Source organism: Onychostruthus taczanowskii, unplaced genomic scaffold, assembly GCF_017590055.1.
Source record: "Onychostruthus taczanowskii isolate IOZ18803 unplaced genomic scaffold, ASM1759005v1 scaffold63, whole genome shotgun sequence".
Lineage (NCBI taxonomy): Eukaryota > Metazoa > Chordata > Aves > Passeriformes > Passeridae > Onychostruthus > Onychostruthus taczanowskii.
Window position 1 is genome coordinate 3,085,811 of NW_024504012.1, and position 18,998 is coordinate 3,104,808.

At 50.2% G+C, this 18,998-nt stretch overlaps 1 protein-coding gene across 2 annotated transcripts in view; it reads left to right on the forward strand.

Moving 5' to 3' along the window:
• The window catches only part of PBX1 (PBX homeobox 1), a 130,124-nt gene extending 111,869 nt beyond the window's left edge, over positions 1 to 18,255 (forward strand). The window contains exons 7-9 of one of the 2 annotated variants that reach the window (XM_041420006.1): positions 4,236 to 4,348; positions 5,868 to 5,957; positions 13,815 to 18,255. In XM_041420006.1, the coding sequence (XP_041275940.1) occupies positions 4,236 to 4,348; positions 5,868 to 5,957; positions 13,815 to 13,907 (296 nt within the window). In that variant the 3' untranslated portion in view covers positions 13,908 to 18,255. The remainder of the gene's footprint in view (positions 1 to 4,235; positions 4,349 to 5,867; positions 5,958 to 13,814) is intronic. The other variant, XM_041420007.1, reaches the window with a different exon arrangement.
• The last annotated feature ends 743 nt before the right edge of the window (positions 18,256 to 18,998 follow it).

Consider the following 18,998-nt stretch of genomic DNA (forward strand, 5'->3'; position numbering starts at 1 on the left):
CTGGCAGGTTGAGAGCAGGGTCCCCCATCCTCAGTCACCCAGGCCTGAATGTCAAACACCTTTTCATCCGGAATACGCGCGGTTGGGCTTTATTGGCCAGATGTTCAAATAAGCTGAGAAGTCTGGCTCATTTGGGCTAACAACTCCCTGTCCTCACTTTGATTTCCTGGACAACCTCAGCACAAAAACCACATGGCAAATGAAAGCTGTTTAATGTGGGCAGAGCCTTTTGCCAGCTAGAGTCCTCAAGGGCCACGCACAGGTGATGGCATCCAGTGAAATCTTGAGTGCAGAGTGGCCAAAATTGTCCTGAGCTGGTCTTTTTTTTACCTGATCATCCTTTTGTTTTGTAAAAATTTTCTTGTGAAGCTGCTGCCTGGAAATGTACTTCATCAGGCATAGGTGTCTTCTCTGCCTTCCTCAATTTATGTCCAGAACACACCACTGGAGAGGACTCTGCTTCAGCAGAGACTGTTCTGGTCATGCCTTCACTGTCCCCAATGTTTGGCAAGTGAAAAAGAACAAATGTCCTGCTGGATCATCCCTGGATTTTGGACCTGCACTGTGGCTTTGTCCAGCTAAGGAGTTACACAGTCCATCACCACATTCTTCCCTCATTTTTGGCCACAGTAGAGACTCCACAAAAAGTCACAGAAGGCATAAATCTTGTGCTCTCAATGCATGTGTGTCATTGCTGTTGACTTCAACTGGGAATCTTGTAGACATGACCAAAGTCACTTCAGAGGTTCAGCTGGATCTCTCCTGTTGGTGGTAGGTGGAATGAGGCAGCAGATGAGGATGGCTTGATTTCAGCTCCAGTGAACACTATTATCCTGTTTGTTTATTCATGGTACCATTTGAATTGTCAGATACTTTAGAGAAAACTAGAGGTCTTGGAGAACTGGAGGTGGAAGTTGAGACGGTCAGAACACAGAAGACATCAGAGAAGTTGGAGAAAAAGCTCTCTGAAGAGCTGGAAAAGTGGTGTAAGAAATACCAGCGGTCAAGTTTGTGAAGATTATTGAAATGGAAGCAAAATTGAGGTGGGCTTTGCTCATCAGAGGTGTTAGACGTGGAAGAAATCTCTTAGAAGGCATTGTTTTGATTTAGGCTTTCACCCAGGGCAAGATTGACTGACAGAGTTTGCTCAGACATTTCCAGCACTCTTTGTAAAGCTGGTGCTGATAGAAACTCAACACCAAGGAATAGTGGGGTTGAGTCTTGGTGTTAAAAAGATGTCTGGATGCTGAAGATGAAACGCTCTTCCACACTGCTGCAACCATGAGTTTTCTGATAGGTTTTTTTATCTACCCACAATAATTCCAGGGACTTCCACACCAAGATCAGAGCGCTTTCCTCCTGGGCTCACAGGCTCAGATGAGATTCTCTCATTCACAACCTCTCAGTTCCTGAGGATTTCCAGACCAAATTACAACCACCCAAAAAGCCTGTGCTGCATTCAGGAAAAGAGCCTTTCAGAGAGACAGGTTAGGCTTACAATGGGGCCTCCTCATGGAAGGACTTGACTTGTATTCCTGGATCTTATCTCTCTGGAGGATATCTGAGTCTAAATTTTCAGGGCTCTTCACAGTGCTGCCCTCTCTCCCAGCTGGGTCCCCTCTTAGCTGTGGCTCAGACTTTGGGGCACTGTGATTTTGAGTGTGGTGGGTGCACAGACAGCCAAGTGCTGAAGCAGCAGCGTGGCAGTGCAGAGGGCTCTGCAATTACAGCTCTGATCCAAATGCATCCATACGTGCGGGGCCATTGGTATGCGCATATTTATCTCTGCATCCACATCAGCAGCAAGACATATTTACCGTTTAGATATGCACATATATTGTAAAAACACCCCTTGCCAATAGCAGTGTATATCTTGTAAGTGACATTTCCAGCGCTCCTCATGATTTCCAAGACACCGTTGCTCTTCAGAACTAGAGTTTGTGGCTGTTTGTTTATTTTTATTTCCTCCCTCCCAGTCTCAATTTTATGGCCAGGTTTGTTAAGTTTCAATAAAATATCAGTTAAGTTTATGGCATTTTTATTTGTTATTGTTGTTATAATTTTCTTTTGGTAGGGGAAGGTGGGATGAAATGTTGCTCTGCTGGGGGCAGAGTGATAGCAGTGCCATGCCAGGTGCTTAGGGATTCCAGAGTCCTCTCTCTAGCTCTGCCATTGATTATTTGTGTGATCTCAAAGATTTCTGCTCGCCTCAAAAGAGGAAGGAAATATTCTCTGCTTCTTGGGAAGGGTAGCTGCAGAGTCTTTTGGTTCTCAGCCACTGTGGGAGCACAAAGCTGCGTTACTGCCCTGTGCTTTTGTTAAGGTGGTCAAGGCAATCACTCAGAAAACGGGGTCAGAAGCATCTTTGTGTGTGTGAATCATGCCTATCTTCATGCTTAAAGTTGATCACTGTCAGGGTGGGCTGGCCCCAGTCTGCCAGCTCATTTCTCTAGGTTTTTTGCCTTCAAAATAGCAAGTAACCTGAGAGGTCAGGCAGTGACAGGAGCCCTTTGCCAGCTGAGCAGAGGAGGTGATGGTTACAGCTGCCTCCTGACTAGTCCCGGTTATTTTACGCAGCGCTGTGGGATTGCTCTCTGGAACAGGTTGGGCAGGTTGACAGTGAGCACAGACAATGAGCTATTCTTGGCTTCACAGAGCACCAGTGGGAGGGTCCTGATCCAAGACTCAGTGTGCTCAAGATGAGTCTTTTGACTGTCTTGGGTGTTGTATCTAGCAGTGATGTTTCTGCTTTCCTTGGATTCTGAGAACTGCCAGCACCTGACAAAAGAGCTGGTCACTAAGAGAGCAGCAGAGAATGTAGTGAATGAGGTCTCCAGCATAGACCTCCCACCTGCTCCCTGACCTCTGTCAGAGGTGGCTTCCTTCAGAGGAGCCTTCCTGGTCCACCTCCAGGGCGCAGCTGGGATCTGTCCCTGTTTCTTCCCTGTCCAGCAAAGGGAGGGGGATTGCCAGGCATTTCTCAGAGCCATAGTTGGGCAATTCCACCAGGACTGTGGTTGCCAGTCTTCCAAGCTGGAAATGGCAGTGTAGATGATGAGAGTATATTTGGGACTGGAGCTGAAAGCATAGCTGACCTGGGCCCCTGAAGTCTCTCCTTTCCAAGGCTAACGTCATGTATAACTAAACCTTGCACGTTGAGCTGTCTCACACTTAACGCGCTGATCTGCACGATAAATTCTGAAGTAATCCCATAAAACCTTTTTATTTATTTTTAACCCCCTTGCTGCCTTCCCTGCCTTACAGTTACGTGATGGGTTTGTTTCTTCTGTTAAGTGGTTGAGGAGGTGCTCAGATATCTCTCAAAGCTGGAGGCATAAAACTTTTATTTTTGCAGAGGCGGGATTTATTTTTTCTTTTCATTTGTGATTTTTTTTCTCCTGATCCCACCCAGTTGTCTTCACTGTTACAGTTTTTTAGTCTAACAGTGACGACTGGTGCATGCAGCGGGGAATTTGCTTACAAAGCTTGTTCCTCTGGGGCAGCTGGCCCAGGAGGGCTGTGACACCCTTGTGTTCTCTCACGGGCCATCACAGTGAAAGACTTTTGCCAACGTGATGGGCACTGGGAGTCTAACCCAGGTGCCTTCACATTTTTGTGAGCCTTTGCTCCTGGTGCTCTGCAGTTCCCACCCGTGATGGGTTCCTGATGTTCTGAAGGCAAGCCGCACGTGGCTCAGCCAAAGCTCCAGCCGTGGGGCTGGATGGGCTCTGGAAGTCTCACCCTGCAGGGAGCAGTACAGGCTAGAATTACCCACGCTTTTCTGAGCTTCTCAGTATGGCCTTGGTTCACCTGCTGCAAAGGCTTCTGCTCTTGATAGCAGGGCTTGTCTGGGTAATTCTGGTCTCCAGTGCAGTCTGCTGGGTGAACACCTCCAACAACTGAGGTCTTTCAGAGCTATTTGAAGGATTCTGATGCTGTCTGAGTCCTCCAGGCTGTGTTTTGTTTATCTCAGTCAAAAGCATGAAGAATCCTTCCTCCAGCTGAGGAGCTGTTGAAGAATGTTCTTGGCATTGAGCTGTAACAACATGTGGCTTTGAATAACCTCAAGAGTGCATCCTTTTTTTTTTTGCTTGCTCTGTTCTTCATACTACTAACCTGACTGTGTGTTTTTGTTTTGTGGTTGCTTTGCATGTTGTTCCTTCCTCTTGGCTGAGAGTCATGGGGTGGATCCTTTTCCTTTCTGTGATTCAGGTGCCTCACTCTTTCCTTTCCAGGTTCTTCCAGTTCTTTTAACATGTCAAACTCTGGAGATTTGTTCATGAGCGTGCAGTCTCTCAATGGGGATTCTTACCAAGGGGCCCAGGTTGGAGCCAACGTGCAGTCACAGGTAGGGACCCATCCGATGTACTGCCAGTGAATGCATTAGTGTTGGAGGAGCCTTTGATTGTATTGGCACTTCTCCCTCCCGTCTGAAAAGAGCAAATCTCAACCAGCACAAATCAACCAACCAACACTTAAAAAAAAGGCAATCTAAACCAAAAAACCAACCAACCAAAAAAAAAAAAAAAGGCAACAGGAACAACCACCAAAAGAAAAAACCAAAAAAACCAAACCAAAAAACAATCCAAAAGAAACCAAAACCAAACACCCAACCAAACCAACAACCATGGTCTTGAGGAGACTTGCCCACACTTTGTGAATGCATTTGGCTCTGGCTTGATAGTCGTACTAGGAGGAGAGAAGGTGTAGAAGAATAGGCACAAAATCAAACAAAAGCAGCTCAGGTTTAGGTTCTGCTTGCTTTATTCTTCCAAGGGAATGGGCCAGATGTTTGGACTGGTGTCTCGTTTTCCAAGACTTCCACTTACTCCTTTGATGCCAAACTAGGTGTCTGCTGAAAGGCAATAGATGTTCAAATATGTAGATAATTTTTTTAATTTATTTTTTTATAATTAAAAGCCACCCTTGTCCATTTCCCCACCTCCCCAAAGCACAAGCACTCACACCACCCCTGTACATACCAGGAGGAGAGAGCAAGGGAGCTTTGAGCAGCAGTGCTGAAACATCAACCCATGCTTGGGGCAAAAAGAAAGAATTTAAAATAGCCAGGATCTCATTCAGATCCCGCACCTCCCATCCGATGTCCAGATATGCCATGAGTCCCCTCTCTGGCATCTAAGGCTCTGTTCTGTGCTGAGAGACGACAGCCACTCTGACACTTCTGCATTGGGCAAGGAGAATTCTCTAAAGCTGAGGCTGCTCCCCCGTGGGGCTGGACGTGGAGCACACATCATCCATGGGCGGTGAGACGTGCTCACCACATGTGCCACTGCTGGGGCTGGGCTGGGGGTGTGAGGGAGAGGAAGGGGCACCCAGAGGAGAGCTGCTGGTGCCTTTGCCATGGTAGGTATATTTCCTTTCTGGGCCCTCCACAGTGGAGGCGCTCAGCCAGCTCCAAAGATCTCCTTCTGCTGCCGTGAGCAGTGCTTGGGGTCAAGGGTGGAAGGGGGTAGGGGTAGGAAGGTGGGTGCTTGAGCACAATGGTGGAGATGGCTGCAACGATGTGCTCCAGGAGATGCCACCCCACGCTGGTCATGCTGCTCTCCCTCCCCACTCTTTCTGTCAAAGGACATGGGACCAAGGAGAATGTCACAGGGCTGCTGGGGCGGGCAGGGGATGGTGAGGGAGGCAGGAGAGGTCCTCTGGCTCATTTCTCTCCACAAGACCAACTGCAGCTCTCTTTGATCCCTCTTCGAATGTACACCTTCATTTTTATTACGATGATGACCATGATCGTTGTTATTCCTGTTTGTTTACTTTTATCTTGCCAAAAATGAATGGAAGCAGCTTTGGCCACTAACATTTCCTTCCCTCTAATTTGTCTTTGTTGTTGTTGGTCTGTTTAGGTGGATACCCTTCGCCATGTTATCAGCCAGACAGGAGGATACAGTGACGGACTCGCGGCAAGTCAGATGTATAGTCCGCAGGGCATCAGTGTAAGGAAAAAAACAGGCTTGGGTTCTGGTCTTTTGGGTTGGTTTTTTTTCATTTTTTCTTCTCTCACTACCAATTATTTCAAAGCCATAGGGCTCAGAATGCCACTTAGTAGGACTTGTCTTTGCTTTTACGGTCACCTAGTTTATTGCTTCAGTATCGGTCACGCCAGCGGCGGAGCTTTACCCACAAAAAAAGTGGCAAAGCCGGGGCAGGCTGCGTGCAGGCAGCTGGCGTCTCGGACTGTCACAGCCCATCAGCGTTCGCCCGGCACCTGCGGCCACGCGCGCTCGGCCACGAGGAGCTGCTAAACAGGTGACACCTCCCGTATCCATGGTGGGGAACGTCACCGCAAACACCCCAGCTCCGTCCTCGTGGCACCATCCTGGATGGTTAAAAATAACCCATCCCTGGCCAGGGTCCGAGAGCGCGGCGGCGATGCGGGGTTGGCGGCGATGGCGGTTGCGAATAAAAGGAGGAAAAAAACCCACAAAGCCAACCAACGTCAACCCAAGAAAACCTCGCCCAAGCAGGCTGGGGGAGGATGAGAGGGGGAGGGCGGTCTCTGGAGCATCTTCTCCTTGTTCTTGGGTGCGCTGGCGGGTTCTGACTAGCATGAAAATTCGTAGCGACAAGCTGTGTCGCACAGGGGGAAATCGATCAGACACACACAAGGAGAACCCAGTGTAGATTCGGGACAGCAATCCAACTTCATTTCTCAGATCAATCGTCCACCATCTCAGCGGCAGTGACAGCAAGCTGGGAGAGGAGGGCAGCCTGGAAAAGGAGGCTGTGAGCGCTGAGTGGGTGGTGGCAGTGGTGTCCGGGGTGGCACAGAGGAGGAGGCAGCTGGCCCTGGACATGGGGACACTGATGGGTGAGACAGGGTGGTCTGGAACTGGTCGGAGAGGTGATGATCCTCTGGGTGGGATGCTGGTCCTGCAGCCGAACCCCAGCACGGTGCCATCACCAGCCAGTCCCATCACTCTCCAGTCCACAGGGCCATTTGTCACCTGGCATGTGACCATCCTGCAGGACGGCCACCACCAGCATGCAAAGAGGGCGCAGGGAGAGGGCTGTCCTGGGACGGGGGGCTCTGCTCCCCTCTCCTGCGGGCGCCGGGGCTTAGTGGGCGGCTTGACGTCAGGAGGCAGAGGCAGGGCAGATTTGTGAAGTAATGTAATTGAACATGTGCAGATAATTATGTCTCATTACATAAGCCCCTTGCAAAAACGGCACTTGGAAATGCCACATGAAAGAGCCTATCGTTCTGCATTAATTTCTCCGTGTGCTGAATTTATTCCCTTTCTGGCTTTTTAATACTTGGAGAGTAAATGAATCGCAGGCTGATCATGATAAGAGATGATACTTTTGTATAAATTAAAATACCCCCAAGGAAGGAGGCTGAGCTGATTACAGTTGCAGTTGGCTTGGAAAATAACAGTGGGCTGGGTTAAGCCAAAATTTGGGGGAGAGAGTTGCTGCTGGGGATTATGAGGCAGGGAGGGGGTGACTGGGGAGCGGAGAAGGAAGAGAGAGCGAAAACTCAAAAGCTGAATAGGACAAGGAGAGCTGGGCTGGTGTTTCTGGCTTCTCTGTGGAGAGAACCAGTATTCCCATGAGTAGCAGTAACTGGTGAACTGAGAGTGGCAGGGGCTTGGCAGTTCCCTCTGTGCATCCCACATGGAGACGTGGCATGTTTGGCGTCCCATGTCTTCTCAGGCTGGTTTTCAGGAAGGGCAGGAGCCCAAACTGACCCATTTTTGATGTTGTCAAGAAAGGGGCAGGTTGGCAAAGGGACTGCACCGTGTGGGTGACTCCTCAATTCCCCACAAAGCTGTGGTAGGCATGGGGAATGAGGCAGGGAGTCCAGAGCTGAGCAGACAGTTTAGGAAGCACCTTCTGGATTGCCTGTTTGTTCCCCCTGTATCCCAGCCAGCGTGCTCCAGCCTGATTGTCACTTAATGTCTTCCCATCCATTGAGGTCCTTTGATACATCCCATTTTGTCCCCGCTGAGGTGTGGCTGCCCTTTTGGAGGCATTGGTGCTGGGGAACTCTTCGGTGCAGGCAGGGTGACTGTCTCTAACAGGCAGGGCTTCCCTGCCTTTCCCTGAACCCTTCCATGCCGAGGAGGGGCGGTGGAATGCGGAGCAAAGCTGATTGTGACACTGAAAGCTGCCGTCCCCACATCACCCGAGCGTCCCCGTGAGCTGCTGGAAGGAGATGAGCCGAAACCTAGTCAAGAGCCCTGTCACAATGATGTCTGCACGGGGCTGAGGTTAAGTCATCCCTGGAGCCCGTCAGCACCGGGAAGTCAGCGGCAGGTTGCCCAGCTCCACTGCTGGAAACCTTGGCAGGAGAGACAACGCTCGGGGTTTGCCTTCCTTGATGGAGGATGAATTTTTAAATGCGTGTAAGTCGTGACAGCTGAGAAGAGGGATCTACCCACAGCCCAGTTCCCTGCGAGGCTCTGCTGCTGTGGCTGACAGGCTGCTCCGCAGGGCAGGAAGGGCTGGAGTCGGTTCTGCATCGTTAGCAGGATAATGGGCAGTGTCCCAGCCATGGCCAGCGCTGTGACCCACAGCTGAGGCACAGGGAGAACAGAGGCTTTCCTTCACAGGTGGGGACAGCACCCATCCCAGCAGGGGATGGGGACACTGACAGTGGAGGGCTGGTGGACAGGAGCTGTCCTGTGGATACCCAGCCTTGGGTCACACTGAGAAGAAGCAGGGACCTCCCCTCCTTTCCCTCCTGTGAGCCACCCCTTTTGGCAAACTTTGAGGCTGTAGGGTTTTGGACCATGAGGTGAGAGTTGTTAAATGTCTGGGATGTCTGGACAGTGTTTGTTCATGGGGGTCCACATGTGTATCCAGGAAGTCTCCCAAGACCAGGGATTTCAAAACATTTAGGAAAGCTCAGGTTCTGTTGGGTTCCAGTAGAAGATGGATATTTATTGCCACAGTCCTCTGGAGGGTCCTGCCCCAAAACATCACCTTTCCTGCCACTGCCCTATGGCTGTAAATCCATCAAGTGTTCTACTTCCCCCATATGCTAATGCATGAGTGAACTATAGTCATCTTAAAGCCCTTTCAGAAATTTGGTTTTGGACTTAATTTAATTTACAGATGATTGAAACGTGTAAAATGACGAGCTGTTCTTAAAGTTCATCAGAGAGTGAAGATTTTTATTAAAAACTGCTGCTGTGCAGACCTGTGCTTGTTCACAGAGCAGCGTGTGTGTGACCTGGATGGTGGTGGCCAGTGGCAGGGTGTGACAGGGAATTTTCAGTCCACTCTTGTCAGGGCTGAGGTTAAGTCATCCCTGGAGCCCGTCAGCACCGGGAAGTCAGCGGCAGGTTGCCCAGCTCCACTGCTGGAAACCTTGGCAGGAGAGACAACGCTCGGGGTTTGCCTTCCTTGATGGAGGATGAATTTTTAAATGCGTGTAAGTCGTGACAGCTGAGAAGAGGGATCTACCCACAGCCCAGTTCCCTGCGAGGCTCTGCTGCTGTGGCTGACAGGCTGCTCCGCAGGGCAGGAAGGGCTGGAGTCGGTTCTGCATCGTTAGCAGGATAATGGGCAGTGTCCCAGCCATGGCCAGCGCTGTGACCCACAGCTGAGGCACAGGGAGAACAGAGGCTTTCCTTCACAGGTGGGGACAGCACCCATCCCAGCAGGGGATGGGGACACTGACAGTGGAGGGCTGGTGGACAGGAGCTGTCCTGTGGATACCCAGCCTTCGGTCACACTGAGAAGAAGCAGGGACCTCCCCTCCTTTCTGGAGGTTTGGGGTGTGAGCCACCCCTTTTGGCAAACTTTGAGGCTGTAGGGTTTTGGACCATGAGGTGAGAGTTGTTAAATGTCTGGGATGTCTGGACAGTGTTTGTTCATGGGGGTCCACATGTGTATCCAGGAAGTCCCCCAAGACCAGGGATTTCAAAACATTTAGGAAAGCTCAGGTTCTGTTGGATTCCAGTAGAAGATGGATGTTTATTGCCACAGTCCTCTGGAGGGTCCTGCCCCAAAATATCACCTTTCCTGCCACTGCCCTATGGCTGTAAATCCATCAAGTGTTCTACTTCCCCCATATGCTAATGCATGAGTGAACTATAGTCATCTTAAAGCCCTTTCAGAAATTTGGTTTTGGACTTAATTTAATTTACAGATGATTGAAACGTGTAAAATGACGAGCTGTTCTTAAAGTTCATCAGAGAGTGAAGATTTTTATTAAAAACTGCTGCTGTGCAGACCTGTGCTTGTTCACAGAGCAGCGTGTGTGTGACCTGGATGGTGGTGGCCAGTGGCAGGGTGTGACAGGGAATTTTCAGTCCACTCTTGTCAGCAAGGATTGGTACAGGAAGAAGCTGAGAGCTCCTTACTTGACCTGAGATCTTTTGTTCTAAAAAGTTGAGCCTTAGGGGAAAAAAGTTGTTGCTCTGTTCCCCAGCCAGCTGCAGTTCACCATCGTGGTCAAGTTTTGGTTCATGGTCCTGACCACTAGCTGGGGTATGGAAGTTTGTCTGGCAGGGTTTCAGTACACAGGCTCCATCCATAAGGGATGCCTTGGTGTGTTCTGATGGCCAGGGATGCCTGCCCATGACCCTTGGGAAGGGATGTCCTGACCAGGCTGGATTCTCTGGTGTGTGATAAGACCTTCAGTGCATATTGTAAGGAGGCCCTGATAGAAGCTCTGAAAAGGCATCAAGGCTGCTCTGCCAGACTGGCTGGTGACTGGTGTGTTTCGAGGCTGACCTGATGCCTGGTGCCATTGTTGGTGGGACAAGGATTTGGTCACAGGAGGTGGGGTGCTGAGACAGCCCCTGTGCTAAGCAGAAGGAGTCTTTAAAAATTGGCAGAAAGTCATCTCCCAGCCCCATGTAGGAGGCCCAGGCAGGGAGCCAGACAGACTTGCTGGAGGTGACAGAAATGCTGAGACCTGTGGAATTGGGCATCAAAACCTGTTGCTTCAGCAGTCTTTCACTGGGGCTCCATATTTGGACAGTCACCAAGGCTTTGCCTGTGCTTTGGCACCAGAAGGTGACATCTGAAGAGATGTCCTGGAGACCACTGCTCTGTCTTTGGCATCTGCCCCTCCTGAAGAAGTCACAGCCACGTGCAGGGGCTCTGCAGGGAGCAGCAGCCTCCTCTAAAGAATCCCTTGTCTTTGAGGGAGATCCCAACTGATTTACTACAGTCAAACCCCAGGGGATCTCCTTGCTTGGAAGAGGTGAATCCCGCATGTGGCTTGGTCCATGCAGCAATGGAGTGACCTCCAGGATGAGTGGGGATGGTGCCTGCATGCCCTCTGCCTGGGGAAGGATCCAGCTTCCTCATGGAGGACTTTTCCTTACCAAAGGATGGTGTCAAGATGTCACAGCCAACCTTGGGTCCTCCTTTCTATCACCTGACCCACAACTTACAGTCTTCCCAGGCCACACTGCTTTCTCCCCAGCATCCCCTTGACTTCCCACTGGATGCGACCACGGTTGTGTTCAGCCACACAAACTCCTGAAGCACAGGAAGGCTCATTCCCAATCTGCAGTACCTTCCAAGGATTTTGGGTGCGGAACGTGAAGCCGCCGCTCGATGGCTTCTGTGGCTGGCAGGCAAAAGCCTCGCTATAAATAGTAGAGCACAATAGGGCCAGAGCCCCGCTCCATCCGCGCGGCCCCCGCCGCTCTCCCCCCTCCTGCTCGCCGCAACGACCCTGCAAACACTAAATGGCATCTGAGTGCATTAAGCAGCAAACTCTCCGGTGACATAGCAATTACGGCTCTGAAATAGATTTGGTGCGTCACGCAAGATAAGGGTTTTGAAAGTTTCTGTTGTGATTATAGCTTGTAACTCCAACAAATAACAGGCTTGGTAATAAGAGGCTGCCAGCACAGCTATTGTGGTTCTCTCTCACTGATGGCACGTAAATTGCTATTAATGTCCTAAGTGTACTTGAATATGCCAGTCTCGGGGCGGCGGAGTTGGCTCTGTGTCTCTCTTTACGCGGCCTGTCATTGTCGGGCTGATAATCTACAGTAATTGCTGCCTCTTGCAGCAGTCCAAGATGTGTAAGGGTGGATATTGCCTCTTGGGGAGCGCAGGGATGGGGGGTCAGGGCCTGGCTCTGGGTGGGAGCTGGTGGGGGCAGTGGGCATGGGGTGCACAGGGCTCGTGCATCGTCTGGTGTCACACTTGCACCCGAGGTGGAGCAGAGTGGGGTTTGCTAACCTGTGAGCGAGCTGAGGTTGTGATTCCTGCTTCCCTTGCTGTTGCCTGAGCCCCTTTGCTGCCAGGCATCTATGGAAGAGCACACGGGCACAGCAAGGGGTGCGCACACACCTCTCGTCTTGTTTGCTTTGTGCGCGTCCCGCTGTGAGGTGGCGTGGCTCCTCAGATGTGGGTTCTCCTGCCTGTCAGCTCCTTGCTCCCATCACAGCAGCCTCTCAGGCAGGCGGGAGCTGGGCAGCAGCACCTTGGTGATGCCTTAAGGAGCTGGAACAGAGGCTAGATGGAGTTAAGAGGAATTAAGTGGATATTTATTGGAGTGCCTTCAAAGGCCACACCCTGGCAGTACCAGAGCCACAGCAGTGGCTCTACCCAGATGGCTCCAAGGTGGAAGCAAAAGAGGTCACAAGATCTCACATTTTTATAAGTTTTAGTCCATTTCCATGTAGGAGTTAACTGTCCAATTAATAGCTTCAAATGATGAAGTTTCATCCTCCTTGCTTGTATGCCCACCCTCCTCTTCTCACGTTGTCTGTGCTTTGGGCCTGAAGTTCGAAGAGATTGTCCTTGAGTCTCCAGTAGAATGGGATTGTTTTGTCTTCACCACCCATGAAAAGATCCCAGTAACACTCAATGGAAAGCTAAAAGCTGCACACCAAAGCAGAACAGAAACACTTAAAACCTAAGGTATCACTGGGGTGAGGAGTTTTGCTACCCTCAGCCCTCTGTGTGTGCAGGGTCCCAGCTGGCAGGGCCAGCGCTGGATGATGCGGCAGGCAGTGGGACAGGGTGGGCAGAGCAGCCCGGGCGTGTCTAAAGCGGGACAGCGACTGCTGCCAACTGGAGCTTGGGCAGTGCTTGGGAAGGATTAATTTGCCAAGCACTGAATCAATGTCAGAGCAAGCAGAGGAGGTTGGGTGCGACATCTGCTCCTCTCTGAAGGGGATGGCAGCAGCAGAGGAGCAGCTTCTGCGCGCTGCCGGCTCCTGCCCACGGCAGCCGGGGCCCTCCGGTACTCGGCTTGGAGCGCCTGGAGAATTTGGCTCTGCATCTGTTTTTAGGAGAAAAAACAAGCTGTCTGCCATGGTTTGCTGCATGAACCCTCAGATGGGATATAGTGTTGGCACCTCTGTTGAGCTGTGGCTAGGTTTCCCTCGACGAGGCGGGGATGTGGAGCTTTTCTGGGGGACACAGCACAGCTCAGCAGTTCCATGGGATCCAATGCTTGTTCTGCATATTCACAGCACTTGGGTTCAGATAACATTCAGAATGCTGGTTCTGTTTGCTATTTTCTTTCTTCCATATGAGGAGGAGTTATAATCAGGGGTTAAAAAACACCAAACAACCAGAGCTCAGGATCTAGAATAATACGTTGGGTTTTTTTAAGGGATGGACTTTCCATGAGTGCTTCCAGTTTATCAAAATCTGTCTTCAGCAGAAATGTTTCTGCCCTGTGATGGAGCCTGATGGAGCCCTGTAGTCTGGGGTGGGATGAGGGAGTCAGAGAGGACATCTTTGCCTCCAACACCTGTCCCAGCTGAGGGAGAAGGGGGTGGATCTGAGGTGGATGGGTGCCTTGGGTAGGGCTGCTTGTGCCTTGCCATGGGGTGACTGATGTCTGTGTGTGTCCCTTCCTTCAGGCTAATGGAGGGTGGCAAGACGCTACTACCCCATCGTCGGTGACCTCCCCCACAGAAGGCCCTGGCAGCGTTCACTCTGATACCTCCAACTGATCTCCCAGCAAATTGCATCCCTGGCTGAGCCGGCCCCGGCGGGGGCGGGAGAGGAGGGGCCTCTCCTAACACCGCAGCAGTCAGACTGGAGGTGAACCCAATCAGCACACACAAGAAGACTCCTTCTCTTCTCTTCGTCGGGATGCTTTTTTCAGCCAATCTGGACACTTCTTTATACTCTCTTCCCTTTCTTTTCTGGGTAGAAGCCGCTCTCCCCCTCCCCGCCACCGCCACAACACCACTCCCTTCCCCTCCCCGCTTCCCACCCAAGGTAGAAGGATTTTAAGGAGGAAAAGCAAAAATCCACCACCACACAAACCAAGCCCAGAGCAGTGTACAGCCTCATGCTGGGTGTCTTTCTGAGGAGCTACAAATGTACCTCAGTCACGTCTCGCTCCCTCGCTAGCAGGCAGCCCCTGCCCCCGTTCCTTTCACGCTACCTCTCCGTAGGGAATTGCCACCGTAGGGAATCTGCTCCTGCCTCATCTCCACAGCCTCCCTCACTCAGCCCTGCCCCAGTGAGCTGTCCCTCAGCTGCTGCAGGGACAGGGCAGGTGGCACAGCCCCCGTGCACGTGGAAGGAGCCAGCGTGCTCCCCCTCGCTTCCAAAAGGTACCATCCCCATTGCCAACCCTGGGGAGACTTCCCAGTGCCAGCCCTACTTGGCCAAGCATCCCTGCCGCTGGCTGCTGTGATCTGGATGAGCTGTGGAACCCTGCTGTCCTGCCTGCCTATTGCTGGAGGGGAGAAGAGGAGGGAAGGAAGGGAGGCAGAGGCAGGTGAGAAACGGCCATGGCTGCTGACACCTCCCCGGAGTGTGCGGGATCAGGCACGGATGGCTGCTGGGACACCAGCACTTCTCTCACAGCACCTAGAGAGGCTGCTGCTGGAGTTCTCCTGCTGAGGGCAGTGCCACGGGGTGTTGGCTCCTGTTTCCAGGAGCAGCTGGCTTTTCCAGTTCAGGCAAGACCCACAGAGGTTTGTGCCATCCCCTGCGTTCCCAAAGCCCTGCCAAGCCAGCGGTGAGAGATGGGCAGCAGAATGCCAGGGGCTGGAAGTGCTGGGGCGAGTGTCTCGGGTGCTTTTGGTAGCTCTTCACGCCACAGCTTTGCTCTGTAGGATGGGTGGCTGCCCCACTGGGGGATGTCTCTGTGCTGGAGCTGCTGGTTTGACCCCAGGAGTTACCTGGGCAGTGGCCATGGAAGGACTCACGGGACTTTGTGCCCAGCTTTTCTGGCCCACTGTTGGGACAAGCAGTGATGGCTGGCAAGCGAGGCTTCATTCTGCCCCTTCAGGCTGGTGCTGAGAGGATGTGGCTTTCATGGAAGAGCAGGAAGAGGCAGCACCAGTTTCCCTGGGCTGCGGGCTGAGCTCCATGCCAGGGTGGGACTTCTGGCCATCGGTTCTTGCAGTGGGCACGAGGAGGCTGAGCCAGCCTGCATCAAGACCCTGGGTGTGCTGGGGACTGGTGTGGGTGCAGGATGTCTGGCACCTCGTGATGGATCCCAGGATCCCCTGGGATCAACACCTCACGCTGTTGAATGTCCATGCCCACCCTGCTTGTGCTGGTCTCGAGGTGGGAACTGCCAGCGTGGAGCAGCATTAAAGAGAAACCATTTAAAATTAGAGCTCTGCCAAAAATACTTCCACCCTTCTGCTGGAAAAAAATAATGGTCCTTGGCCTGCAGGGCACAGTGGTGGTGTGGCTGCAGCTCCAGCACGCTGTCACCTTGCAGCACAGGGGTGTCATGTGTCCAGCAGTGACACTTCCACTCCTTTTGCATCCATGCCGGGAGTGGGACCCTGTGGCAGAGCAGGATGTGACACGAGGGGCCTAGGGCTGCCTCCCAGCTGTGTGCTAAGAGCATGGAGAAGGTTGTTTTCCTGCAAGGACAGTCAGGAGGTGCTGCCCACCTTCCCCAGCTCTGCACCTTCCCACTTTCCTCCTCGTCTTCCCGTGGTCTCCCTCAGCGCTGCCTTTGTCCAAGTCCAGCTCATTTAACATGAACCTGTTCTGGCAAAGCGTTCCAGGGACACAGGACCGGCTCGGGCCTCTCTGCTGAGCCACAGCAGTGGAATGCCTCCATCCCTTTGGAAAGCACCTGGGAATGAGCCAAACCACAGCCTGCTGGAGCCAGCCCACACTGGGGCTGCCCCCTGCCCTGTGCCCCCCGCCCGGGCTGCCCCTCGCTCCTCCAAGGTACTTTGCAAATCCCCTCCTGGGTTCCCCAGTTTGTGTTGGCATAGCTGCTTGCTTGCCTTTTTTTTTGCTTCTTTTTTTTTTTTTTTTTTTAATTTTTGGGTTTTGTTTCTCCTCCCCCATTCTCCTCCCCTGCTCCAGCCCGAGTGTTGTGGGGTTTTTTTCCTTTTTTTTTTTATTATTATTTCTCTTTTCTGCCCAGAAAAACCTGACTTCGATACCAAAAAAAAAAAAACAAAACAAAACAAAAAAAACCACAAAAAAAACACAAACAAAAAAAAAAAACCTGCAGAAACTCAAAAAAAATAAAAATGAAAAAAAAATCACAAAAAAAAACTCGACGATTCTTTCAGCTTTATTAACATTTTCCATTGTTTCTTGCGATTTGTGTCTCGTTCTTTGTAGTATTGATGATAACGAACATTTGATAATGAATGTTCTTGTATATTCAGATAAAGGAGAAAAAAAAAACCAAAAACGCAGCCGGAATTTAATAGTGTTTATAATAAAAGAATAAAAAATGACCCTCTTAGCACGCAAAATTGAACGGGGGGAAGGTCCCATCCCTGTTCTTTCTGTGGCAACAAGCGCTTCATTCCTGTATAGTTTATAACATCAAACTACCTACATTCATCCTCCTTTTTTTTGTTTGTTTGTTTTTTCCCATGGTTTGGGTTTTTTTTCCATTTTCTCGCATTTGTGAATTAGTTCAAGAATGCTAGAAAAGTGTAGAGTTGTGCACACTCATTTCTTCTTACACAATGTTTAAAAAGTGACGGTAATTCATTTTGTAAAACTTTAAAAAGAAAAAAATGGTTGGAATAGTGAGCATTAATAGGTACAGTCTAACACTTTATGTTTCTTAACGTTGAGACCCAGAAATGAACCTTTTTTGTTGTTTTTTTTTTATTATTTTTGCCTTGTTTGGGATGGGGGGAGGAGGCTTTGATGATGATGATGATGATGATGATGCTGAGTTTATTTTGACCTGTCAGAGACAATGGCCTTGCCACCTCCCCTGCGCTTTTGTGACCAGAGTGATGTGAAAAGTGCTGGTGGTGTTTTTGGGGGAGGTGTTTCTCCCCATTCCTGTCAGATCCCAGCTCCAGGAGATCCTCGTGTGGCTGCTCTGGGGCTGAGCAGTGGGATTTCACCTCTGAAAAGGGATGGGATTCCCAGGAGTTTTGGGGAGGAGGTGGGGGGGAGTCAAGCCCTGAGTTCCTGAGGATCTCCATTCTGGGGGTGTCGCTGAGCTGCCTGGAAGTGATGAAAGGGCAGGAATCCTTCCCAGAACTTGTGGATGGTTGGTTCTCTTCCCTGAATCCCAGTGTCCCAAACCCAGGGATTCAGGGTAAGGAATGTTCCAACCTCCCCTTGCCTGGACCTTGCTGGAGCTGAGGTCCCAGAGCCTGGCTGAGCTGGGACAGGGGATGGCACGTGGCCACAGTGTCCCAAATCCAGCCCCAAATCCCAGTGGCTGCAGAGTGGGGTTCAGGTTGAAGCGCTGAGGAAGGTCCTGGTTGGCATCGCTTCAGTTTTCTCCTAAAACCTTTTCCTGCTCCTTCCAAAAAAACCCCTGAGCTTTTCACATCACGGCCCAGTTTAGGGTTTGGGGTGTTCCTTTAAATCCCAAAGTTTCCTGGAGTCCTTTTGTTTTCGTACACCTTTATTATTATTATTATTTTATTAAGAGGATGTAAATCAGACATTGCCTGGGGGTTGGTTTTGTCAGTTTGCTTTTTTTGTTCTTGCAAAGCCCTTTCTGTCCCTTGTAAAGGTGATCCAGTTCGGAGTTGCTTTTTCTTTTCTATTTTTTTTCTCCCCATTTTTTTTTTTTTAATTCATTCCTAATGGTTTCCAAATATAAAAAAGAAAAAAAAATTAAAAAAAAAAAATAAAAACCCTTAAAGAAAAAAGAAAAAAAAAAAAAAAAAGACTCTCTGTTCCAACCTGGTTTTGAAACTTTTTTGCTTCTGTAAAGAAAAAAAGGCCTCTGTCTTTCTGATCCCAATTGAAACTTTTATGTTCTATGACGATACTAACAAGGTGTAGGTTTTACAGTTTCCTGATTTGTACTGGTAATGCATATTCCAAATAAATAGTTTCTTTTGTTGCAAAAAAAAAAAAAAAAATCAAAAAAAACCAAAACCCTGAAACCAAACCTGGTGTATTTTTTTGGGGAGGAAAAAGAAGAAAACAAGATACCCTGGGGGTTTCCCCAGGAGGCACAGGAAGGGTTTGGGGTGCAGAGGTGGGGGTGAACAAAGGCAATAAATGCTGGGATGGTGTGAGCCAGAGGGATGTGATTTGGGATTCTGCCTGAGGCACTGCATCCTGCTGCCTCCCCCTGTGCCTCAGTTTCTTTGGGCATGAGGAGGCGAGTTCTCCTGGACACATGGATTTGCCCTTGCCAAAAGAACCAAACCAAAAAAAAACCCAAAAAAAAAAAAAAAAAACCCAAAAAAAAAAAAAAAAAACCCAAAAAAAAAAAAAAAAACACACCACCAAAACCTGCTTTTTTTGACATTTTAAGTGCACTGCTTTCCAAAAAAAAAAAGCTAGAAATGGGATTTTCTTTATCACACCAAGGTCTAGGGCAGGGATGGGGAGGAGGGAAAGGCTCGATAGCCTCTCCTGTTTTCCTGGGGTGGGGGCGTTATTTAAAAAAAGGGGGGAACAACCGAAAACGTTTCTGGGAAGAAAAAGAAATTTTAAATTTAAAAATAATTTATAATTTTAAAAAGAGACCGTGCATAGGATGAAAACCAGGACAGCTCTGCCTTGTCCGCAGAGATTTTAAATGGAGTAGGGGGTGGCCGTGACTCTGTGCCAATAAAAACACCTCGGACACCCCGAGCGCACGGGAAAAATCCCCTCGGGATGAATCCCCC